Here is a 26,154-nt window from a genome sequence, read left to right on the forward strand (position 1 = left end):
AATTTTGAAAAAGTTTGAAAGGGCCTGAACTGGATAGAAGATGAACTAGGTGTTGGCATGATATTTTAGATGATATTTTAGAGATGATATTTTAGCTGCGAGTGTCCATGGGCGACGGAATTTTTTTTCGAACGGAAGTTCCATCATGTGACCCGCCCCTTTATTTCATAAAAAAAAGAAAAAAACTATTTGGCCGTGCCGTCCATCACTACAGTAGACAATGGACCCACGTCCTGTCCACACCAGTAACTCCGTGATGCGTGACAGCTGACAGGTCGTAACCCGCGCCACCCACACTCCAGCGACGGATATCGACGTGACACCACGGATTATGTGTAAGAGAACTGTTATAATGCACATTGCACATGTTAGTAGTGGTAGATGTTTTATTCACAATCTATACTTGCACATGTTGATAGTAGAGGTTTATCCGCAATTGTTCATGGTTTTGGAGTTAAGATTCTATCCTATCGGCATTTTCGATAATGGATATCCATTATCGAAATCTATATCATATGATAATGATATAGATTTCATATGTCACAATATTCATATCTTATATCTTTAAACGAGCAATTCTTGTATATATATATATATATATATATATATATATATATATATATATATATTTTCCGAGATTCCAATTATATATATATATATATATATATATATATATATATATATATATATATATATAATTGGAATCTCGGAATCGGCTCCAACGATTTTCATAAAATTTAGTACATAGGGGGTTTCGGGGGCGATAAATCGATCTAGCTAGGAATCATTTTTAGAAAATTTAATTCGTGTTTTAACGAATACCGAGCAAAGCTCGGTCAAATAGCTAGTAAATTATAAAGCTCTTAAAAGCTGGCTTAAAGCGCGAGCAACTCCACATGACTCTGAAAACGCACTAACATTTGATAGAACCACCAATTTTGATAGCATACGTGAGACCATGATACCATTGGAAGCACAAAGGGCCTTCTTAATAACACCTAAAACAAGAGGTGTTATAATTAATTTTAAGTGGCCCTATATGTTTCTGCTGTAACAGCGATTCTTCTGTCGTTGTTAATAATAATTCAGGTCCTGTCATTAGTAATATATTGTGTATCATTGAATTGACTCAAATTTCTAAGGTTGGGTTGCACCAGAGGCGTGGTTAAAGTTAAAGTTATGGTTATAGTACATATGGCGTCCTTTAGCATTAACTTTAACGTTAACTTTAACCGGAGAAATTCACATATGTCTGTTGCGTTATTTTTTTTTTATTGAAGCTACAGAATTGCAGATAACGGGATTGAGGGTATAAAAAATTGAATTATCCGTAAAAATCGACAGAAAAAATATGACACTGTAAAACATAGTAAATTTTCAGATATACGTATGAGCGGAGGTTAAATATGGCGTCCTTGGACGCCATATTTAACTTTAACCAAAGATTTGACATTTTGCACTGTAGTTATAGTTAAAGTTAGTTGGTGCAACCCAACCTAAAATTTTTAAAGTGCAGAGAAAAATAATTAGTAATAGAAATCTAGTTTACTCTAAACTCTAGTCACTACTACCATGTGATTTTGCTAACAATAATATTTTCATATCTAATTGATTTCGATGTTCGTATAGTTATTTAAGCGTGGAAATTTCATGCCTTGGCATTAATGGTATTTTCTTCAACTAAAAGGAACCCCCCCCCCCCCCTTTCACTCGAATACTTAGTCGAAGACTAGACAACTACTAGACGGTCACCCATCCGGTTTTTCGATCGTCCGCGTTGCTTAACTTCACCCTTTCAACTCGGCCAACTCACAATGCTCATTGTCACAGTTAGCGGTAGTTCCACCTCAATGGGACATTGTCAATATATTATATAGAGCAGAACGAGGTACGGTTATTTTGGGTTTTCCGAGTTTTTCCTACTCTTTCACGAGTTTCCCAAGGATTGGCCATATCGCAAGCACCCAGGAATTAGAGGAATCCACTGTCCATAACGATAAATTTATCAATTCATAGCATAAATTAATAAATAATATTCAGATATCTTAGATACCTGTATATATAAAACTCAAAGGTGATTGACATAGTGATCTATCAACGCACAGCCCAAACCACTGGACGGATCGGGCTGAAATTTGGCATGCAGGTAGATGTTATAACGTAGGCATCCGCTAAGAAAGGATTTTGATAAATTCCAACCCCGAGGGGTTCAGATAGGGGATGAAAATTTGTATATAATAATACTTCTTAACGCGAGCGAAGCCGCGGGCAAAAGCTCGTATTTTTATAAATTTTACAATTTTTTATGCGTCTCAACTCCGCTCCCGGGATAATTTCATACATCGTAATTCGGGACGGACAGAAAAGACCGAGGGGAATTGAGGATTACAAAATATACTTCCTACTTCTATATTATTTTCCTATTCTGAGCTAATTAACTGATTTGGGACTCGCAATGGAGTCCCAAATCAGTTAATTAGCTCGACACTCGGGTTTTCTGAGATCAAACGGAATAAATTTTTCATGGAAGGCTAGCACTGCAGATCCTGATTTACAGAAACAGTAAATTTAAGAACTTAGCAAATAAAATCTGTCCTGATTAAATCGCCATAATCCCAAGGACTTTTGGCGTCAGATCATTAAATTAATTTTTGATGCCCAAATCATATATTTGATTTCTTTGGCCTCGATTATATCTGTTGAAATGATATAATGTATGATGGTGGTATATTTTACAATAATTATGATGACGACCAAATTCACGGTGAGTGGGCTCGCGACTTCCGGTATGTCATCAGCATCACTTCCGTCCGCCATTACCGTCCTATAAAAAGATTAATTCCAGATAAATATTTTAACGCACATTATTTGATTTTTAGTTGTTTTTATTCGAATACCAGCCAAAAACTTTATTTTGTCAGTTTGTGTGTTATCTACTTTACTTTTCGCCATAGTGCCTAAAGTCTAAACTAAATTGGTAATCAATTTACAAATTAAATACTTACACGTCTTTTTTCATTATAAAAAATACGCGCTTAGTTTTAAATACTAAGCGCGTATACTTTATTTTTATTAAAAAAGACGTGTAATTTGTAAATAGATACCTACCCAATAAATCGTTTTTTGCATTTGCGCCGTTGGCACCTTTGTTAAAATTCTTATTTTTCGTCAATTCTAAAGGACTTTAGTCACTAGGTTGACTTCAGTAGTCTTGTTGTACATTTTACAAAAATAAAATTGTTCACTTTTTTTACAGAAGGTGAAATTAAGCGGATAACAACATGATGTGGTTGAAGATCATTGTGAGCGCCTTGCTGCTTGGGGCGGTGTTGGCACAAGAAGAACAGAAGAATGAAGAGCTAGAGGTAGAGGTACGTATTTTCTGTAATTCTATTAATATACTTAACTATTCTAATATTTAAATTCATTTATAATAAAAAAAATCTACCGCTCGGGAAAAAACTAGCATAATATTATGCCAGTGCTCGGCAAATAACCAGCATATATTGTTTTTTTCCGAGTGTAAAAAAAAATTAGAAACAGAAGATAGAAATTTTGACCCTTACAACTTTTCAAAAGAGTTCGAACCTTTTTTGTATGGAGCGGCATACCTAATAAGTTTCAAGTATTTTAAATGTCGTATTTTGGTTAACACCTATATGAAACATAACTGATACGCCAATCGATAGAGAAAATAATTACAAACAACAAATACTCTTTGACAAAATGTCGTAAAAGTTATACTTTTTGAAATATTTCAGGTTGTATCTTAAATGTATCTAAAATGTTATGTATTTTACATTTTCAAACTGAAATAACTCAGAAAGTATATTATTTACGACATTTTTTCAAAGAGTATCTGTTGTTTGTAAGCATCTTCTCTTTCGATTGGCGTATGTTTCATAGGTGTACACCAAAATACGACAGGTATGCCAATAAGGTTGGTTTTTGTATTTTATTGAATTTTTACCGCATTAGGTACTAAGTATCGGTCAGTGCCAAACTTTAATTAAATTAAGAAATTTAATAAAACCCCCGCCAAACAACTTTAAAAAGTAATGAAATAATATTTACTGCCTTTAAGTTCAAATAATTCCTAACTTGTGTAAAGTAATATTTTAGTCCATAATTGTCGTCACGGTGTGTCGGTGGACCGCCAAGTAAACTCCAACCTACAACCGCCAAGTCGCTGATTAACTCCATTCGGTTCACTGTGAACTGATCCTTATTAAATACTATAATGTTTAATGTGAAATCTCAAATCAAACATCCACATTAGCGGTAGGATCAGTTCACAGTGAACCGAATGGAGTTAATCAGCGACTTGGCGGTTGTAGGTTGGAGTTTACTTGGCGGTCCACCGACACACCTTGACAACAATTATGGACTAAAATATTACTTTACACAAGTTAGGAATTATTTGAACTTAAAGGCAGTAAATATTATTTCATTACTTTTTAAAGTTGTTTGGCGGTTTTTTTTATTAATTTCTTAATTTTATTTTATTTCATACTTTTTAAACTTGTGTTGGTTATATAGTGCAGAATAATTCCTATCAACAGAATCATATTATTCTCATGGTTACCATCTATCAATGTCCATTTCGATGAGGCCGTTAATATGAACCCAAACATGAAATCTCCACTTTGGGCTCATACAAAGCTCGGTTCCTATAGAATCCAGGTGATGCTGCAGCAGCAGCATGTAAATAGTTACTGTCTATCTACTTCTTACTGATTGTCGCAATTAAAATGAGCCCAAACACGACACCTCTGCTTCATGTTGGCAAGGAGTTGAATATACTATTGATTACCAGGTGATGCTGCAGCACCAGGTCAACTTTCCATTAATATGTATATACGTATTGTTTATTGACATGACAAAATGTCACGAACTAGAATGAAATATAAAACCCATCAAACGAATACAAGTTGCTAACGGCCTTTCATGAACCAGATAAACCCTGATTGTTGCACTGAGCAGGCTGATGATGATGAATTATGGCTAAGAACACTCTCGATCATGTCAGCTTTCAAACAAAAGAAACTAGATCAAAATCGGTCCATCCGTTTGGATCGCACACAGACAAACAGACAGACAGACACGTCAAACTTATAACACCCCTCTTTTTTGGGGGTTAAAAAGATTGAAATACAAAAAGTTAATATTTTGTACATAATATAATCTTTTATTTTCCAGCAAAACGACGACTCTACGCGAGGCCGTCGTGACGTCATAGAGGAGGAGAAGTACTACAACATCCGCGCCGACAACCAGCCCTGGCTGCCGGGACACACCACCACCACCAACAGCTACCACACCACGGAAGTCATCACTGACAAACCCACAGGCCGAGGCGCACGCGCATCCAACGAGAACTGGATAAAACTGCCCTTCCCCGACCGAGATGAGCTATCCAACGACCTCCAACCGCCCAAAACAGATTTAATCAACTCCAGAATGCCCCGCGTCAACTTCGTCACCCAGAATAAGCCGCTCGAAACGTCAGAATCGCGATCCGACACGACCCCGGATGATTTACGTACGGTCGTCCGCGACAAGCCCGTGTTCCCGCGCCAGGCGCTCTACTACCCGGAAGAGCACCGCTACTACGATGATCGATACTACGTCCCCGACGATTTATACCGCCGGGAACCGTACGATTTATACGACAGACGATACAGGCTGGACCGCTATGATGAATACGACGCGCCGCGGAAGCCCAAACGGATTATTTACTATGCACACCTCCCGGATGTCGTGCGACCCCCGCCCGATATCGCACCGATGCGGTACCGATACGACCCCTACCGACGCGACGACGACTACTACGCGCGCGCCGGACGATACGATTATCGGTTCCGGAATCGGTACCCCTACGCTCCTCTTCGAAAGGAGGAGAGAAGATTCGGCTACCGGGATCTCGCCCCAGCGGGTACCGTAGCCAAGGACAAGAAGGTAGACGACAAAGTCACCCCCACTCCAGTTCTGCCTAAAAAGGAGGAGAAACTCCGAGCCGATGATAATGCTAACAGGAATAATATCAACAGTCACCAGTATCATGATTCTAGCGACAATTTCTTCCTGAACCAGGTCAATAAAGGTTTCAATAATGGGATGAGATCTGATGATAGTTACTTGAGATTCGATGGACCGTTATTCCGCGGGACAGTAGAAGATCCGTACCAGAGGAAATACTAAAAAACATTGATTGGAAAAGTACTGTTTTGGATTTGGCCAACTTACAAAACTAATATTCGATTTTACTAGGTACATAAATGGATGTGTGAAGTTAAAAAAAAAACTGTATAATATTCTGATGTACTTAAGTATAAGACGTATGAAACATCTTACATGAAATTCATACGTTACTTTATTAATTTATCTATTATTTAAAAATAAAATTATTATTTAACTTTTAAGTAAAAATGTAATGTGTACTTACTTAGTCGATGATTTTCTTTCTATATCCCAAAATAATATTATAATAATTAAGAACCTGTTTATTAAATTATACAAAAATATTATAACAAACAGAATTGATAGCTCTACAAATACAATTTAAGTTTATGAATTTTCCCATACAATAATTAAATAAAGTAAATCTTTCAGCGCTGCAACTTTTACAGTCAAATCTATAACATTCGAATAATAAGGGACAATACACACCCTAAATATAAAATTTAATCACATAGTTTTGATACACTGTATAGTTTCTTTAGAACGAGCTGTGCCCAGTAAACTTCTGAGTTTTATCCATTTCAATGAAAACCTATTTTAATGTGAACTACAATCTAAATTTATTCAATAACACAGAATATCAGCTGTGAATTACTTTGTATAATTTGTCGCTAATAAATGTAGCAAGATGTCGTGTCGTAATTCCCGGGGCGAGTTGCACAGCAATAAATCGGCCGTTTAAATTAAAACGGGGGCGAAGATGAATTTCATTAAGAATTAATTAATGTCATTCTTAAACGGTTTTGTTTTTGGCGGGAATAAAAAACATCTGTCGGGCGACGCGTTTTCTTGAGGTAATTAAGCAATAAATTTTGCGGCCGGCAACATCTCGAGGTGCGGCCGATTACGCCGTTTAACTAAATGGATGTTCGCCGCAGTCTTATTATGGTGATTCTGAAGAGGGAAAATTGTATTCATTGAGAGATAAAAATTTACATGTTTGCTTACACGGTACACCGAAAAAAAAAGATAGAGTTTTACAAAGATTGTTCTTTGTAAAACTGGATGGATGGAATAAGGCCGAATTTTTAATATTATGCATGTCAATGATGAAAAACTCAAAGCAGATATGTTACTACCGCGCGCGTTGTGAAGATTCAAATACGGCCCAATTGGGCCGTCTGTTGCTTAGTCTGCATCGAGCGCAGTCACGAACGTGCCGCGCCTTGTCTTACCTAAATAAATTGAAAATGACGTCGTGCGTGTTTCGAAAATGTACCAATTATAACTCGAAAGTAAACAAAACACATGGAATCTCTTACCACATGTCTTAATTGCAATAAATACCTCGATTATTTACATTTTCAATTATTTTTTCGAACAATCTGGAAAAAAACCGAATTTTCGTCATAGCTTAGGCGAAGAAAGAGATAGCGATACGATTCGACGTTTAAAAATAGAACTGTCTCTTTTATGTAAATGGTTTTTCGTATCTTTTGTTTCACTTATCTGTCAAATTTGTCAATGTCTGCAATTTTGAATTTGAAAATTGTTCGGAAGAGATTTAAGCCGCAAAATAGTATGGACGTAACATATCTGTATAAATAGAATATCATTGATGCATGTGTTAGTCAAACAATTACTTGCACAACACTAAAACTTTGAAAGATATTTTGATATCTTTCGAGAGCAAAATATTATGCACTTAAAAATTTTCTTTGTTCTCCATTGGTTGTGTTGTGCCTTAATTACAAGTTTTACAACAACAAGCCTTTTGTATCTAGAGTCTAGACTCTTGACTTTAGAGCCTAAGGCCCTATTGTATAATCTCATTAATTTTAGACGCTATAAGCAATCTAAAAAATGACCAAATGATCCAATAGCTCATTCTAGCTCTACATAGTAAATAGGAAAAAGACAATAAATAAATGTATCAAATATAGATTTAATAATATATTAAAAATCTATATAATATATAAAACTCAAAGGTGAGTGGTGACTGACTGACATGGTGATCTATCAACGCACAGCCCAAACCACTGGACCGATCGGGCTGAAATTTGGCATGCAGGTAGATGATATGCTACGTCATCCGCTAAAAAAGGATTTTGATCAATTCTACCTCCAAGGGGTTAAAATAGGGGATTAAAGTTTGTATATAATAATACTTCTTAACGCGAGCAAAGCCGCGGGCAAAAGTTCGTAAATAAATAAAAACAATACATTCTTACATTATTAATAAGTAGATAAAGCCTAGGATACAAGCCTTCTCCAATCTCCATCTTCACTGCCATAATGCTAAACGAAGCAACACTCAACTTTAAACTCCAGAATAGGGCTCCTTACAAAACCGACATAACTAATTACATTTGAGGGCTTAGAAAAAATCCTACGACATGACAGCTTGTAATCGGGGGATAGATTTGGTGTTTTTTTCGTTTTTAACTGCTGGAGCGGAATTAATGGGCTCAGATAAATTACGGGCGATTAAACGGCGGTTAGGGGTGGGGGCACCGGCGCCGACGTGTTCTATTAAATGCTGAAAATCAATTAAAGTTTAAAAAGAAAATTAATTCTATGCCTGAACTCTAGTCTCTAGCTAATAAATATCGGTTCGAAGATTTTTCACCCTATTCAACTAAATCGGATAATGCTCTGACTTCTGCTTTTCTAAACCAAATATTTTCATGAAATGTGACACATATGAATACTTACATATGAATTAGAGGTATAGGAGGGGAAGAGCTTGATGTAATACTTTATTTTGTCATTAATTATTTTAATTAATGGCTGGTTTACAGGTATAGATAAGTAGTAAGTAACTAAATTTTAACATAATTTGAAGTGCCTGCCTGAAATGTGTCAAGTGACAAGCCCCGCCTGCCAACATAATAGAAAATAGTCAAATTTCTAATTTCCTTGTTTAGTACTTAACTAAATTTAAGTTGCTACTTGCTACTAAATTTTGTGTTTACTTGCAATAAATAACTTAAAATTAAGTTAAAATTTAGGTAACTACTTACTTATCAACTTAATACGTTGCTTAATACGTGTAAACCAGCCCTAAGTCCTTAATTACTATAGTATAATATATTTTTACAATTTACTTTTATCATTCTTTTTTTGACCGTTATCACTTACGACCGTCAATACATCGGGATCCGTACATAAATAATTCAGTTCATCAGACCTCGCCTACGGCTGTCCGTCTGTTTGTCCACTACTCCCTGCCGTCACTGTCATGTAAACACGTATTAGTTTCGACCCTATTAAACTTGATGCTGTGATTTGTGGAGGTTTCTGTGTTTAATGTTGTGGTCTATATTATTTGAAAATGGAATAAAAACAAACGAATTTATTTCCGAATAGCTGTTGCGATTTTGTTGTGTCGGAAATCGAAATTCGTGTATTGTGCATGCAGCATGTCGCATGATACACTTTGGCGATATAAAAAATACAAAATTTATCAAACTTGGTGTAGCATTCAGCGGGGCTAAAATGGTCGCTATGAAGAATCATGATATGAATCATAATATGGATTCATTTTTCTAAAATCGTAAAACGCAACTCTGCTTGCAATTCATTTCTGTATTTTTGTACTGATTTGACATATTTTGTCATTTTGACAGTTTTGACAATTCATTTGCTGAATCGATTGAGAGGAATTGCTAAATGTGACAATTTTAGCCCCGCAGGCTTCTCGGGAGTCGGGTATATATTCGAATTAAAGATAACCATCAGACCTACTAGGTACTAGTACCACAGAATATACAATAGTACAAGTACTAGTACTAGCTAACTCTTTTCAACAAGTGTCATAATATTAAAACTGTTGCATGTGAAAACATTCCAGTTTTCATCAAACATCCTCTTACTCTACTGCAAAATTATATCACAATAAATAGATACTGATAATGATACCTAATATCATAACGACATAACAAGATTCAATATCCCTCCGCGAAAGGGTAAGGGCGACAGATGCGGCGCCCTAGGGCTCCGGGCGGCGAGTTCAAACGGGACTACTGTCTTAGGGCGACGTCGTTAGTAACCTGACAATATTACATCGTCGACAGTACTTAATTGGATTTAGGCAAAATTTAGACGACAGGCTAAAGTAAATTTAGGGCCTGTTTCGTCACTTCCTGATAAGTGCCGGATAGGCTATCCACCACTTAACTTGACAGATGAAGTATGGAAAATCTTTTTTGACAGATTCTCCATACTCTATCTGTCAAGTTAAGTGGTGGATAGCCTATCCAGCACTTATCAGGAAGTGGTGTAACAGGCCCATGTCATAACTCATAACGATACCGTACTAATGATAAATGATAATAGTTAATTCTTAATACATATCTATTACTATTTTCGTGTTGACTAGCTACTTAGCTAAGCAGCGACAATATTATCAGCAGTCTGCCAGCAGCGTTTTTGTGTTCGTCAATGTTCGTACTCCGTACCACTGGTACCACGTTGTCACAGTATAGCAATATAGGTTAAATATATTGCTTGTGTGACCGCGTGATATTGGCTTTTAGTTGGTATATTTTATGTTGCTCTATGTATAACATCGACATCAGCTGTAGAGTCGTTTGCGCTCAGTGAACCGCCAACGTCCATACCACGTTGAATACACCGGTTCTCGTCCGATCACCGAAGTTAAGCAACGTCGGGCGCGGTTAGTACTTGGATGGGTGACCGCCTGGGAATACCGCGTGATGTTGGCTTTTTTGATGCTAAAACTTTTTTGTAGAATCACTACCATCTACTAATAATATTCTATAGGATTTGTTGAAGAAAATACTGATAAAATTCTTTACTTTCAACAATTCATAATACTTGGGAAATTTTGGGCTTGATTAAAATGAAGGTACATTACATTCGCCATCAAAACTAAGTAAGTACGGTATTGACACGGTTATAACAATTTAGCGAATTGCTTTTATGTGGAGATATGAGCTAGGGGTGGTTATTAACTTGTTACGTAGGGCTGTCACGATGCAATTACGAGCTAATAGTTAAAAAATATCATAATTATTAACTAAAATAAACTAGGTATTAGATAACGCCCGCGACTCCGTTGCGCCAAAATTCATGTATGGCGCCAGAACCGTCAATTTTCCGGAATAAAATGCATCCTATAATATTATGATAATATATCCTTTTTCGGGACACGAAGTATCTTCATATTCCATCGAAATCGATTCAGCGATTTTGGGCGACACTTTCGCATTATTTTTGTCACCATTGCGGAGTGCTGTTATTTTTTAAACCATAATAATAATAATATTATTAATTAAATAACGATATTATTTATACGAGCCCCACTCTTTAAATACTAATAAGAAAAAATATAAATAACAATGTCACTGTATCGCCAACCCTAAACAGTTTGAAGTTTAAACAAACATTCGAGGGTCGTCTGTCCCGTTGTCCCGGCCGTCCTTCCCGGGACATGCCGGGAAATTGATAATTTCTTGTCCGGGAGACGGGCATTAGTTATTCATTAAACTAGATATGATGCCGCGCCGGTCCGGCCAATTAATATTTATACTCGACCCTCATTGTCCCAGAAGTTAACCCCCGAATGTTCTGAAATTATTATAATAGTTCTGTGAGCCGAGTTACTAGTTTCGTTTAATAATAAATGTTACATTCTGCTTGACGTTCCAGTGGCAAGCATTATTACATGGGCGTACCCAGGTAGGGGCAGCTAGGGGCCCTTCCCCCTTAGAAGATAAATTAATAAACGTCAGTTTTCCTGGCAAGTGGGAATTAAAAACGTGTTACCTATAACCACGGAGCTAATACACGAAGCTCCGTGCCTATAACAGCTCTGCGCAAAATGTTTTGTGTCATTTACTCATAATCAAACTAATTAATAAAAGTCAAATATTTAGATTTTTTGTTTCAATATCAGACCGACCATCTTCTCGAAACAGGTATTTTTAAGCTGCCCCGCCCCTAGCTGAAACCCTAGGTACGCCCTTGGAGCGAAACCATTATAGTTCCTTTAATGTGCAAGAATCCTAGCATGAATAGACCATTCATGCTAGGATCCTAGCATGAATGCTTGACCGGTCTCAAGGAAACCCGGCGAAAAACAACAATATTCTATGTCATGAACACCAACACTGATGTCTAACAAAAAGGTAAGGAATCAAATGATTAAACAATATAGTTTTAAGCGCATTTAATCACAAATAATACTATAATTAATATAATATTTAGAAATAAATGCTAGTGTTACCAGAACGTATCAGAAATAAGCTTAGAATAAAGGCGAAAAATGTGACAATTTGAAGTTTAACAAAAAGTTACAAGTTTTTCCAAAACTTTAGTGTTCCTAAGTTGCAATACAAATTATTTAAAATCTTTATCAAATATTACAAATGTACTTAAGTTATTGTTCCTTTTAATCCACCTTTTTACCTTACTTTTATGAAAGAAGTGTTATCTTTTATCTTTAATGTTATTAAAATGGATTGAATGTATTAGCGAAATGTATAATAAATATATTTTAATAGACTCAAATCTGAGTTTATAAACGTGTAACTCAAATTATAACTAACGTACAACTAAGCATTAATTGTAAGGCCTTTAAAACTATATTAACCTTCGGCAGTATAGCGGAATATAAATATTATATTACTCCTGTCCGACATTGCATTTCTGGCTTGACCAATACAAGTGTATAAAGTCAATCTCTTGCTAACAAAACAGGTATATCTTGGTCTAACGTATGCTTATAAATGCATTTTAACTGCAGGCTTAACATGACCACAGTAGAAATGGCAAAAACGAGAAACAGTGACAATTTTTAGGGGCTTTCTCATACATTTCCCTTGCCAATCAGTCACAGTTTATTCTACCATAGAAAGCAAACATTTATATGATCATGCTAAGTGTGTTGGTTAATATAGAGGGTATTAAAAATAGAAGTAGCTTCCGCCATTTTTATAGCGTCCACCATTTTGTTAGCATCCGCCATCTTGTTACTCCATGGCGGCCATTTCAGCGGGCGCGGGCGGGTCGTTGCCGGCCTTCTTCTTGGATCCCGACACGATGTCGTCTATTCTGAGCAGCAAGATTGCGGTTTCAATCGCTGTTTTGTATACCTGAAAAATATACGCATACGTTAGCATACTATTATAAACAATAGGATAAATATTATAACAGAGATGTTTTCATACATTTATTGTTAGTACATTCAATTTATTCTAAATGAAAAAGAAACGCTATGTGCTACAAATGTTTTCCTTTTATCGTAATTATTTAACATTGAATTCCCTTGGGTTTCAAGTTTAATTTAATTTATTATTTTAAAATGTAGCGCATTGATATATCTTGTGAACGTTAAGCTAGCATCGAGTGAGTGTGCTGAGTTCTAGTTTCATCACAACTCGCCGTAAAGTAGACGACTTCAGTTATTATTATTTATGTCATGGAAATTGGTAGTCATTTTGTGGTCATCTCCACATTGTAGTGACAGCTTTGATTGCAATCTTTGCATGTTTCAAAGTAAAATAATAATACAACAACTGTTTTGCAGAATTTTCTCGGGACTTTCCATGTTCAGCAAACAGAGACAACGACACGACGAGAACAAACAAACACCTTCACAATATTAGTATACAATATACATATATGATATAAGGGCGTCGCCAGCTTATGAGTAACGGGGGGCAATATTATGAAGGAAGGATATACGCCTGGTACTGGAAGGAAGGATATATTACACTTTTGAAATCTTTGCCTCGATGACGATTGTAATAAGAACCGTTCTAATATCAATGTTTAAAACTTTACTACATTTGATCTCTACGGGGGCAACTGTCACATTTTACACATACCTGCAGTTTAACAGCTAGCGGCTCCCATATGCCCTTGGAGGGCATGTCCACGATTTCGCCCGTCTCGCCGTCGATGCCCGCGCCGCTGTGGCCGGCGGCGTGCTTGGCGCGCAACGCGGTTAGCGCGCGGATAGTGTTCGCGCCGCAGTTCTGTGCCAGCGTGCGGGGGATTATCTCTGTAATAAAGTGTCATGTTATTAAATGGAGTGATAATGAAATGTGTCATTTTGTTCCCAATTTGATCTGTAGCGTAATAAGAGTAACTTAGATTTGAGTAAGGCGCTGAGAGCACAGTCACAACCAGCAACGACACCAAAATATATGTGCTGATTGCTAAGATATCTGGACGCTGTTAAGTATTTGAGTACAAACCTACAAAAAACTACGTATTGAGTTATGAGTGTTATTTAGATTATTTAGAACAAGACTGCATTCATAACTCAACATTTAATTTTTTTGAGGGTTGAAACAAAAATTTTATCTAGATCGCAAAATGTTTAACTGACAATCAGCGAACAATAAGTCAACATGGTAAAGTACCCAATTATTACTTTAACACTGTAACTGCCGCACTCAAAGTGGAACATTAATTACTTAAATGTAATTAATTCAAAATTTTAAAATCTCAGGTGCAATTAATAAGATGACTGCCAATGATGGGGAAGTTTTTCCTAAAAACATCTTAAAGTATACTGCGGTAACATTTGTCATAGTTTAGCCTTACCGCAGTATTGTTTTTGTGTGTGTGTGTGGTTTCCCATGTGGTGACTATGTATGGTCCAGAGATGACACCATGGATATAATTATGGACCCCCAGGGGTCCGCGGACCACAGATTGAGAAACACTGCCTTAGTGAATACTAACCTAGCGCCTGCGTGACGGCACGGTAGGGCGTGTGGTGCGGCGCCTTCGCAGCTAACGCCAGGGACAGCGCCATCTCCGCCGCGCCGCCGCCCGCCACCAGACGCGGGTTCAGCACCTAGAAAGTATTAAATTAAAGTTTATTTATTGCTATTTACAAGATAGCCATGTCAGTAGGCTGCACTGCTACGCCTACAAGGCGAAAAAATAAAGTTTATTTACAGCTACTGCGCGACCACTTTGTTAAGTCGACGCCTTGATAATTTGGCTGTAGCAATATCGATTTTTCTCAGCAATTAGACTAAAGCTAAGAAATTAAAGTTCATTGTCAGTATTCATCATGTCTTTGTCTTTGAATTACCCATAGCATAACACGATTGGTCAACTTTTATAACACAGAATAATCAATCAAAAAGACCTCTATAAAATTGATCCATTTCTTGTTTTTTAGGCCGGCTAGGCCTCTCATAGAAAACAAGCAATCTAAAACATATCCAACACGGTTTTTTACTTTAACGCGGTGTCACCTTAATATTACTCGGCAATTGTAGCTTTTCTATCATAATTTCTATAAATGACGATGCGGCCATTGTATGAGCACTAATATTTTGGGGACTGCCTGAATATAGACATTAAGGCAGAAAACTTACATTTTTATTATTACAATAAACAACATCATTCAAATTAGTAAAACAGCCGTTAATTCGCCAAGACTGAATCTCAAACATTTGTATCTTTTACCATTTCGACTTAAATGATAAATCATACATTAGAAATGAAGTACTTACCAAATTCTTAGCAACATGGAGGGCGTCCTGGAGATTTCTTTCGATTTCATTGAGCACGTCCTTGGAGGCGCCACGCAAGAGAATTGTACACGCCTGAAATTACACAAATCTATATTAAAAATCAAAAATATAAGTTAAACATTATTCAGTTTGTTAGTGTAAACACCGTTACCCTTGAACCATCAAATGAGCCTGAGAACAACTTTTTCTATGAGAACAATGCTGGGAACTCAAAAAAATCCCAGAGTTCCCAGCATTGTTCTCATAGAAAAAGTTGTTCATTTTGACAGGTTCATTTGATGGTTTCAAGGATAAACACAACGGAGTTGCAGACGTCATCTAGTCTTGTATAAATACTTACTTGAATTTTTTATTTGCATATTACAACAATGAAAGAAAATTTAATTTGACATTAAGGACAATGAAGACTATACTCCACTCTGGCTAACTTGTCGCTAGCGGTCATTGACTCCCTGTCAAAAACTTGTTTGTCAATCGTGGTTTTATATGGAAAATGACAAGTTTTTGACAGGGAGTCAACGACCGCTAGCGACTCTGACATTGGCAACTCACCGAGGCGGCCATTTTTAAAAGAAGAAGAAGACCGCTAGCGACAAGTTAGCCCGAGTGGAGTTTAGTACTATTGGACTTTGGGCCTGCTGCCAATATTCAGTACATCTAAAAAATCATTTTTAGATGTACTGAATATTGGCAGCAGGCCCAAAGTCCAATAGTACTAAATTAAAATATTTCATTCATACCTTAGGGTTCTTGCACTCGGTCACAAAGGTGAAGTACTCGTCTCCGATCTTCTTGATCTCGAATTTCCCGGCCTGGGTGCCCACGTCCGACTCCTTCAGCTCCTCAGTACGGTTGACGATGGTGGCGCCGCACGCGCGAGCCAGGCGGTTGTTGTCGGTCTTGCGGAGTCTGTAATTGTGTTGTTTAATTTAAATTCTCTATGAGAAAACTAACGGCCACACTCAGACACATTCAATGATGATTAAACTGGTGATGATGACATAAAATCATCATTTAATTGCAGTTAAATAATTAATATTGGTCTCTGAGTACAGTAAATGTAAAAGTGGACACAGGTACGCACCTGTGTCCATGTGAGACTGGCGTCAATTTGTACTATTCTTTTCTTCTTATCAAAAATTCTAGCATGTTATTAAAATTGTTGGTGAGAGTAAATAAGCACACACTCTATCTCCTACAATTTTATTTTAATTTGATCTGTATTTGAGGATTTCTTAGCTCTAAACCAATACTAACAATATGTACCGTTTCTGAGTGTTTTATTGTTGCATATTGAAAGTCAAATACAATGAAATGAGACCTATAATAGTAGCAGCAGTGTTGCAGCCGATGACAACATAAATCTTGTTATTTTGCAAAGTGCAAAATCGACTATAATCTTAGTCGAATGGCCCTCCCTTGAGACTTAACAGTGTTAAGACAGACTACATACAAATATAATGAAGATGCATTTACTTACAAATATTTTGTATTACAATAGTGACAATGATTGTGTCTCAAAGATAATAACCCTAGCGGAATAGAGTAACAATGTCGAGCTGTCAAACAAAACCGAAATTGATTTACGTCTGTGTGTAAAAAATTGTTTATGTATACACTTACAAAAGCATCTTTCTAAGAGATTAAATTGTCAACGTGCCGATAAGTGCCGACTGGACGTCAAACGGATAAAAAATTGGTTCTGCTGTCATGTATCACACGTCTCTTTTTACCATGCAGTGTTACTGATAGTGACATCTCGCTTGCTCAGGCCTTTGTTCATCTATTCTGCATCTGGCCGGCAACGCACCTGCAGCTCTTCTGATGTTGCGAGTGTCCATGGGCGACGGTAGTTGCTTACCATCTCAGGTGACCCGTTTGCTCGTTTGCCCCCTTATTTAATTTTTAAAAAAATCTATTCCGCTAACTTTATTAGTTAACATTCACCCTTATACATAATATAATAATTCCTGTTATAGAATATTCACCTTCTGATAGCCGTAATGCCGGCCTTCACGAGGTAGTGCTGTGCGAGGTCGGACACGCCCTTCTCTGTGAACACGATGTCTGGCTTAAGCGCGATGATGTCTTCGCACTGACGCTGCACATGCTCCTCCTCTAATTGCAGAAGTTTAGTGAAGTCCTGGAATTGAAATAAAGATTGCTTACATGCACTAGAATGTATTCTGTAGGCCTACTACGGACGAGAATACCGCGTCCTGCTCTAACAACGTCATTTCACATTTGTTAGAGTAGGACGCAGCATTCTCGTCCGATTGTTTGAGTCTCAAAACAGTATCATGGTACAAGGCCTGTTTCTGTAAAACACTTTTTTTTTTAATTTTTTTAAAAATTAGTTTGTAGTAGTACTCTAGTTTATCTAGATCAGCTATACTCAACCTGCAGCCCGCGGGCCGCATGCGGACTTTATCAATGACCCTTCAAAAATTATTACAGTGACTATACTAGATTTGTCTTTATTGTTAGTTTTATACTGTCTTTTCGTTACATCAGCCATAACTTAAAGGACAGACTTCCTACGTCCATCAGCTTCATTCTAAAATAAAAACTATACAGGGCGTAACAAAACTAAGTGATACTACTTTAGGGTATGTACGTGTTTCTTGTAGAGAGTTCACTGTGAAAGTAGCAGCACTGAAAGACCAAATTTTTTCTCTCACTTTTGTATGGGGAAACTCGTGACGCTTGCCCATACAAAAGTAAAAAAAAATTTTGGTCTTTCAGCACTGCTACTTTCACAGTGAACTCTCTATAAGGAACACGTACACAACCTAAAGTATTATCACTTTGTTTTGTTACACCCTGGTTACTTGCTAAACACAAACTATATTTTACCTGTTCCCCGACAATTTCAATGTTGGTCTGACTCTCGCCTTTCTTGTATTCAAGGGGACAGTCGAGCAGGACGATCCTGGGGTTCTCGATGTATCTCCTCATCTTGGGATGGGTTACGTCCTTGTTGATCATCACACCATTCAGCACTTTCGACTCTTCGATTGTGCCACCAGGAATCTTCTCTACTTTTGCGTAGCTGGAAATTATAAGTTGGTAACTTCAGAACTTAAGATTCTTCTTCTATATAGAAGCATAAAGAATGTGACATACGCTTACTTTATACGTGGGAGAGCCATGCTTCGGCACGAATGGGCCGGCTCGACCGAAGAAATACCACGTTCTCACAGAAAACCGGCGTGAAACAGCCAAGCGCTGTGTTTCGCCGAGTGAGTGAGTTTACCGGAGGCCCAATCCCTTACCCTATTCCCTTTCCTTCCCTCCCATATTCCCTTCCCATCCCTACCCTCCCCTATTACCCTATTCTCTCCAAAAGGCTGGCAACGCACCTGCAGCTCTTCTGATGCTGCGAGTGTCCATGGGCGACGGAAGTTGCTTTCTATCAGGTGACCCGTCTGCTCGTTTGCCCCTTATTTCATTAAAAAAAAATGGCCTACTCTCATAAAAAAAAATTCGGCACTGCCTTTTACATACTTTGTAATTGTATTAACGCTTGGAAAGAAAAAAAATTTAATGGCATTTTATGGCTTCAAAGTAATAAAAGTAATTACTTTTTAATATCAACTTCAATTCTGCCATTGTCATTGATGGTCACAGTGTTGACAGCGTCCAGGGCAATGTCCACAGCCAGGTCGGCCCATCTGCCAATGTACTTGGTGCCAATGCAGGAGCGGATCTGTAACATGGCAACACAACATTTTGTTTGTCATATTAAATAATGAATTGAACTTTCATATTAAATAATGATTTTTTAATTTTGAAATTAGGAAGAAGTACTACATTAAAAGTAATACATTTAAAACTTACTTTAATTCAGATTGGGCAAAATGGGACTTATACTATGAACTAGCTGAAAGTAAAACTAGTATAATTTTTATCTCGAGCGTGTTCGTGTGTCGACTGACAACCTTGACTGACTGATAAGAACTACATATAATACTACATATAAATAAAAATTACTACGTTAAAGCACAAATCAATGGGTGTCACAGTTTCTCCATAATGTTTACCACAAAAGTGCTCAGCTGATGGGATATACTCGCTTTGCTCGCCCTGATAACCCTACTAAGTAGTAGTGATGTAACAAATGTTGGATTTTTCAGATTCGCGAATGTGATTGCCAATATTTATCTTCGACATTCGCGAATGCGAATGCGAATATTTTAAAATTTCAAAAAAAGCGCGCTATTCGTGGGCGTACCGAGGGGGGGCAGGGGGGGGGGGGGCAGGGGGAGGCAGCTGCCCCCCCCCTGGATCATGTTGACGTCCCTACTAAGTATATTATCTAGTACTTTCATCTATAAAAATAACGATTGCCATTTGTTTGCAATACAACTAAAAATTATTAATTTTTTATTCTTTATAAACACCTAGCTTATAAAAAATCTGATTTGCCCCCCCCCCTGGCCCAGAATCTGCGTAATTTGCCTCCCCCCCCTGGCCCAGAACCTGGGTAATTTGCCCCCCCCTGGCCCAGAACCTGGGTACGCCCATGCCGATATTGCTTATAGTCTGTCAAGAAAGTGAAGAAATTAAAAAGTGGCAACATAGTAGTGTCATCCCATTTTTCTTAGATTGATTTGAAAGGGAAAGACACTAAGATGTTGCCACTTTTTAATTTCTTCACTTTCTTGACAGACTATAATTGAATGAATTTAGTCACAGAAAGTTCATTCTAAAAGTTTTGTTTTGTTTTGAGGTTAGTTTTATGTTTTATGTTTCAAGTAAGTAATTGTTTAGATTTGAGAATGATAGTAAAGTAATAATATACTACTAAATGTATGCAAACCTTACATAGTTGTAACAAGGCTGATTAATGTTAGATTTCTGAAGTTCTTTAGAGATCTCTGAAGTTCTTTTTTCATAAATGACTAATGAGGCTTTAATTTACAATGTAGAAGTATGATTTAATAAAAATATCTAAGTGTTATCTATTGTATCATTATATTATTTCAAATGCATGCATATAATAATTTCCTTTTTGATTATTAAAACATTCGCTAAATATTCGCATAATTTTTGTGAATGCGAATGCGAATATTGAAAAATACGTGGATATTCGCTAATGCGAATATCCGTTACATCACTACTAAGTACGGTAGGGTACATATTAAGTCTTATGAATAACCCTACTTTTATGTAAAAAGCAAACAAACTTACAACTTCCTTCAACTTTTCTCTGTCATTCAAATCAACAGGTACTGATATCTTCTCCTGCAACAGCTGCACTGCATCTTCTAACGCCTGACGGTACTCTCTGATTATGACAGTGGGATGGATGTTTTGTGCGAGGAAAGGCTCAGCGACGGCCAGGATTTCTCCCGCCAGAACAATGACTGACGTTGTGCCGTCACCAACCTGTAATATTCATTTTAAAACATTTTATTGTGTTGTCTATGGTGAAAATCATGTGTGGAATGAAACATCATGTGAAACTTTGTGTATCATTCCAAATTCTGATGATATTTACAATGATATGATAAACTTACACAATGACTAAGACTAATTACTAATTATGTAAATAAGGTTTTTTTTTCAAAATATTATAAATAAAATAGCCAAAAGTGGTCAGGTCTCAACCACTCTTAAGATTATTTAACAGTCAGAAACAGAAAAAATAATATCCAGAGTAATAACTATTAAGACAATACAGTACAATGTGTTGGTCCTGTCTGATGATATTATGCAAATAAGTTGCTTAACAAACAAGAACATAATATTGTATTTGTATGTAATTTTTCTATAACTGTACACCTTTCCCGCGTTTCACTTGACGGTAAAAAACGATCAAAGCGTTTGAAATGCCTCCTATTTTGAGCGTTTTGATCGTTTTTAACGTCAAGTGGAACGCGGGGCCTTATGGACATTATATCACCTGACCATCTACACTTTTTGTATAAAATAGTAACAAAATTTATAACCTCTTCATCCTGTGTTCTCGCAATTTCGATCATGGTTTTGGCAGCGGGATGTTGCACGGTGATTTCTCGAAGGATAGCATTACCGTCGTTAGTCATTACAATACCGCCCATGGGGTCCATTAACATTTTCAACATTGCCTGAGGTCCGAGGCATGTTCTTATAACGTCCGCTATCGTCTAAAATAAACAAAACACACAAACTTTTGATGTAATATCATGTAATTAATTGTGAAAATGTTCATATTCTACATAAAACAGACATGATTCTACCTTTCCAGCATTAATATTTTCCAACTGAACTTTCCGGCCGGACTCACGTTTTGTGTTTTGACCTGTATGAACATTTTACAAACGTTAGTTTCATGAAATACAAGGGAAACAAATCTGAAACACTATTTACTCACTCAAAACTATAATAGGCTGTTGTCCGTACATTTTTAGAGATATAAAATTAAATTCTATTCAGTAAAATTAGTCACAATCAAAGAAAGAGATTTTAGAAAACCACAAATCGCGTGGTCTCAATTTTTTTTTTTAATTTTGACGTTTGCGGTTTGACAGATATCAACTCGACATTATTATTTTTTTATGTGTCAATACAGATTATTTAACCATCACCAAAATCCAATAAAATGGCGGGAAAATATAAATTTTGTAAAAGTTATTCTACAAGTTATTTAATTTCTTTTCCTTAGATTTAAGACGTATTATATTTTAATTTTTCTTTCACGTCGATCACGATCTTGTGGCACTTGGATACTTTGTCAGCAGTCTATCAAGAGTCAAGATTCAAACCACAATATTTACAGACGGTATTTGTCCAACATTTGCCACGAGATGGCTGCTCCTCGATCATGAATATTTCAGGAATCGAAGCGTCCTCTGCAAGCGGAGCCCCATATAGGTAAAGATATTAAACTTAAATATTAGATATTCAAATTTATACAAGACTCCTTTTTGAAATGGACTTAGAAAAAAAGCAAACATATCGGCTAATGGCAGGCGATTGATGCCACCTATTACAAAACAAGGTCCTACATGATTCATGAACACATTACACATTATTATTATGTTACTTGTAACTCCCATGGGGTTACCCACTTGGTCCTTAGAGTCCCGGGATAGGACTTCGATAATTTTGCTCACTCTGTTGAATTAAAGGTCCTACATTACACAATATTGTAACGAGGGCAACATATGGCGTGCCCTCTCACTCGCACATCCCGGGAATTTTGGAAAGCCCAAGCGTGCCCCAAGCCCCAACAGGCGACGCGTCCGAGACGCACCCGCCAGATTCCCGCGCGCTTCCGGCTCGACTAGTTCATAGTTCTTTTATTTTGTTAATAGTAATAATCCGTACTTAATTAAGATTTAAGAGTGATTATTTTTGTATGTGTTGAATACAATAAAAGGTGTAATATAGACTTTTTACTAATAATTTATCACACCCCCGGTCAACGCATTAAAATATTAATATGTTACTAATAGGTATGATGATGAGGTCAAAGAAATCACGGTGAAAAATAAGTGTTCCCAAAATTACAGCTCGATAGCATTTTTATTTTTTTTTGTCATGCGCCTTCAAAGTTAGATAATCAAGTCGATTTTTTTTTCAATTAAATTTCTTAATATTTGTATACCAAACGATAACTTATGCAATTAAAAGCAACTTTTGTTACGAAACCACTTTTATAAACGCTATATTTAATATACCTATCGAACAAAGTTCTCTCCCGATGCGTACAAACTACGAAAGAGTGACGTCAGTCTTTCGTAGCACTTTGTATGGAGCGTTTCAGGCAGGTCTATTTTATGAGATGTTTGAATTGTCATATCTTGGTGAATTTTTAAGCTATCAGAGTCATTCTTTCAGCGATGTTTCTATTTCTTAAGGGTCTTTCAATTACCAATAAGAAAAAAAAATCCCCGTATAGGACTTCGATAATTTTGCTCACTCTGTTAAATAAGCGATTTTTTGTAAGGCTGTCGTATTAGTTCTGTCGTGCCGGCGCGTTCATGCAAAACCATGGCTCTCTTACGCATTTCCCAATCCTTACTTTCTCACTAATATCATAAATGCGAAAGTGTGTCCGTCGACTATAATTATGTCCGTAACCTCTTCTCGCTTAAACTGCTAAACCGATTTTAATTTTTGGTATGCATAATGTTATTAATGCAGATACTTTGAGAGCCTATAACTTCCTGGTAAGGACATAACTAGGATAGTTTTTATCTACTCTTTATCCCGAAAAAATGTAAGGTACCCGCGCGATAAACAATTTTTGGCGCAACGGAGCTACAACCAGTTTATAAAATTTGCATTTTTCTTGTTTTTTTAATCCCATCATGTAAAAAAATAATCGGCCAAGTGCGAGTCGGACTCGCGCACTAAGGGTTCCGTATCTACTGTTATAGAGCAAAAATAGGCCAAAAATTGTGTTTTGTGTATGGGAGCCCCCTTTAATTTTTTTTTATTTTAATATTATTGTTTAAATATTAAAGTACTTACACATAATATTATAAGAACAAACTTTGTAAAAAATTCAAGTGCCTACCTTTTTCCATTATGGATGTAGAGCAAAATAGGCCGAAAAAATCACGTATGTTGTATGGGAGCCCCCCTTAAATATTAATTTTATTTTGTTTTCGGCATTTGTTGTTATAACGGCAACATATATTTACAACCTATAAAAATTTCAGAAGTCTAGCTATAGCGGTTCTTGAGATACAACCTGGAGACAGAGGGACAGACAACGAAGTCTAAAGTAATCTAATTAGTCCCGTTTTTTTACCCTTTGGGTACGGAACCCTAAAAACCATGTGCGCATAAGGTAAACTGTAAAGAAACGCTATATTTCTCATAATATAGGTTTATTTTAATAATATAAATTATTTATAATAACATTTTAAAAGTACACACATTTTCTACAATTTTACTGAAACAATTTACAATTTAATATGCTCTATTCTCTATATTTAAGAGGAGTCCACGCCGCCGTTTTTCTATACAAACGTTCTCCCCTGTTGCCTCCCTGGATAATGCCGGTAGAGTTATGATTTTTTTCCTGAATATCTAAGTATGGCCACTATAAGCATGTCCCTATGTTTTCTTTTTTTTCATAATTTTATTATTAAAAAAGATAAGAACGTCCAAAAACCCAAAAAAATGGCCAGATTTTCCTCTGTATTCAAACACCCAGAAAACAAAACTGGCTAAAATATACAAAAAAAAAACATAGGAACACAGCTCAAGCCTTGCTTTAATTCTTAATGAAAAAAGTACCTAAATCGGTTTGGAGAAGGAATCAGCGGACAACGAATCGAAGATTTTCTGTTCTTTTTTTAGAACTTTTGTCGTGTTGTCTCTATCGCGCTCTGCGGTGGGAGACTTGAGATTGGTGAGACAGCAATACATTTTCAAATACCTATTTTCAATTTCTCTCGCCCCTGGTGTATCCTCTTAATGTACGCATCACAAACAAATCTGTAAATAAGTACAATATGCTATTGAGTTTAGGTACCCTAACTTTACAAGATTGGTAATTTTTAGCATTCTAGCTAGCGGCCCGTCCTAGGTTTTTGGCCGCATGACCTGGGAAACACCTTTTTCACATTCTTGTCACTTTTTGATAAGTCCTGACTCCTGAGTTCCTGACAGAGGATTGATTTTATCGCGGCAAAGTGGTAACCGCAGTAAACGGATTTCTGCTTGAAATAAAGTTTGCTGAAAATATTTAGATTAAATATACAATATTAAAGAATGCCTGCAGTTGTAAATTTAATTCTATGAAAGACGTATTATCCACAGTATGTGCTGGCATTTTAATTTTTAGTGAATTAACCTACAAATTAAAATATTTACACAGCAAATTCATAGTCTTACCGCCGCGCCGTACACAGAGACATATTATTTTACTAACTGAACAATTTAATGAAGAGATTATGTCAAAATTTATTAGGTACTAAGTTTCCACTCTAAGTACGGCAGTCGGTCTTATTATTTTTATATTTTTTATGAAATAAGGAGGCAAACGAGCAAACGGGTTTCTCCTGATTGAAAGCAACTTCCGTCGCCCATGGACACACGCAACATCAGAATAGCTGCAGGTGCGTTGCCGGCCTTTTAAGAGGGAATAGGATTACAGGGTAGGGGAGGTAAGGAAGGGAATAGGGAAGGGAAGGGTAGGGAATTGGGCCTCCGGTAAACTCACTCACTAGGCGAAACTCAGCGCAAGCGCTGTTTCACGCCGGTTTTCTATGAGCCCGTGGTATTTCTCCGGTCGAGCCGGCCCATCCGTGCCGAAGAATGTCTCTACCACGTAAGAAAGCTCTTAGTTTTTGTCCAGCACATTGAAAAAGTCACATGACAGACAGAGACTTCGACCCTATAAATTACGCTGCGTAGATATTTCTAATAGGGAAGGAATAATTTCCTGTAAGTAAATTGAATTTGTATTCTGATTTTTGTATCTATACTTACCTAACTAGTTGTTACT

The 26,154-nt window shown here is 36.8% G+C and overlaps 2 protein-coding genes and 1 non-coding gene across 3 annotated transcripts; 2 read left to right on the forward strand and 1 right to left on the reverse strand.

Moving 5' to 3' along the window:
• Positions 1-305: 305 nt before the first annotated feature.
• On the forward strand, positions 306-6,290 carry LOC121734199. Its single transcript, XM_042124677.1, has 3 exons — positions 306-335; positions 3,257-3,371; positions 5,200-6,290. The coding sequence occupies exons 2-3, from the start codon at positions 3,282-3,284 to the stop codon at positions 6,199-6,201; spliced, it is 1,092 nt and encodes a 363-aa protein (XP_041980611.1). The 5' UTR covers positions 306-335; positions 3,257-3,281; the 3' UTR covers positions 6,202-6,290.
• A 4,498-nt stretch (positions 6,291-10,788) lies between these two features.
• Positions 10,789-10,907, forward strand: LOC121734562. Its single transcript, XR_006036755.1, has one exon. It is a non-coding gene; the product is annotated as a 5S ribosomal RNA (ribosomal RNA).
• A 1,451-nt stretch (positions 10,908-12,358) lies between these two features.
• Positions 12,359-22,188, reverse strand: LOC121734231 (T-complex protein 1 subunit gamma). The gene is made up of 12 exons (XM_042124711.1): positions 22,063-22,188; positions 21,929-21,990; positions 21,659-21,835; positions 20,898-21,095; positions 19,289-19,413; positions 18,561-18,756; positions 17,693-17,847; positions 16,445-16,613; positions 15,684-15,776; positions 14,899-15,013; positions 14,034-14,209; positions 12,359-13,298 (listed from the first exon to the last, which is right to left on the reverse strand). Exons 1-12 carry the CDS (start codon positions 22,091-22,093, stop codon positions 13,176-13,178), a joined length of 1,620 nt encoding a protein of 539 aa, XP_041980645.1. The 5' UTR covers positions 22,094-22,188; the 3' UTR covers positions 12,359-13,175.
• Between the last annotated feature and the right edge of the window lie 3,966 nt (positions 22,189-26,154).

The sequence above is a fragment of the Aricia agestis genome, chromosome 15, assembly GCF_905147365.1.
Source record: "Aricia agestis chromosome 15, ilAriAges1.1, whole genome shotgun sequence".
NCBI classification, from domain to species: domain Eukaryota; kingdom Metazoa; phylum Arthropoda; class Insecta; order Lepidoptera; family Lycaenidae; genus Aricia; species Aricia agestis.

Excerpts from the sequence above, each read along its gene's own strand:
- LOC121734199 (XM_042124677.1), top strand. The coding sequence starts at position 3,282 with ATGATGTGGTTGAAGATCATTGTGAGCGCCTTGCTGCTTGGGGCGGTG. Across the intron at positions 3,372-5,199 it reads ATGAAGAGCTAGAGGTAGAG|CAAAACGACGACTCTACGCG; the intron begins GTACGTATTTTC and ends TTTATTTTCCAG.
- LOC121734231 (XM_042124711.1), bottom strand. The coding sequence starts at position 22,093 with ATGTACGGACAACAGCCTATTATAGTTTTGA. Across the intron at positions 21,836-21,928 it reads AAAATATTAATGCTGGAAAG|ACGATAGCGGACGTTATAAG; the intron begins GTAGAATCATGT and ends TGTTTATTTTAG. Across the intron at positions 19,414-20,897 it reads GAGAAAAGTTGAAGGAAGTT|ATCCGCTCCTGCATTGGCAC; the intron begins GTAAGTTTGTTT and ends GCCATGTTACAG.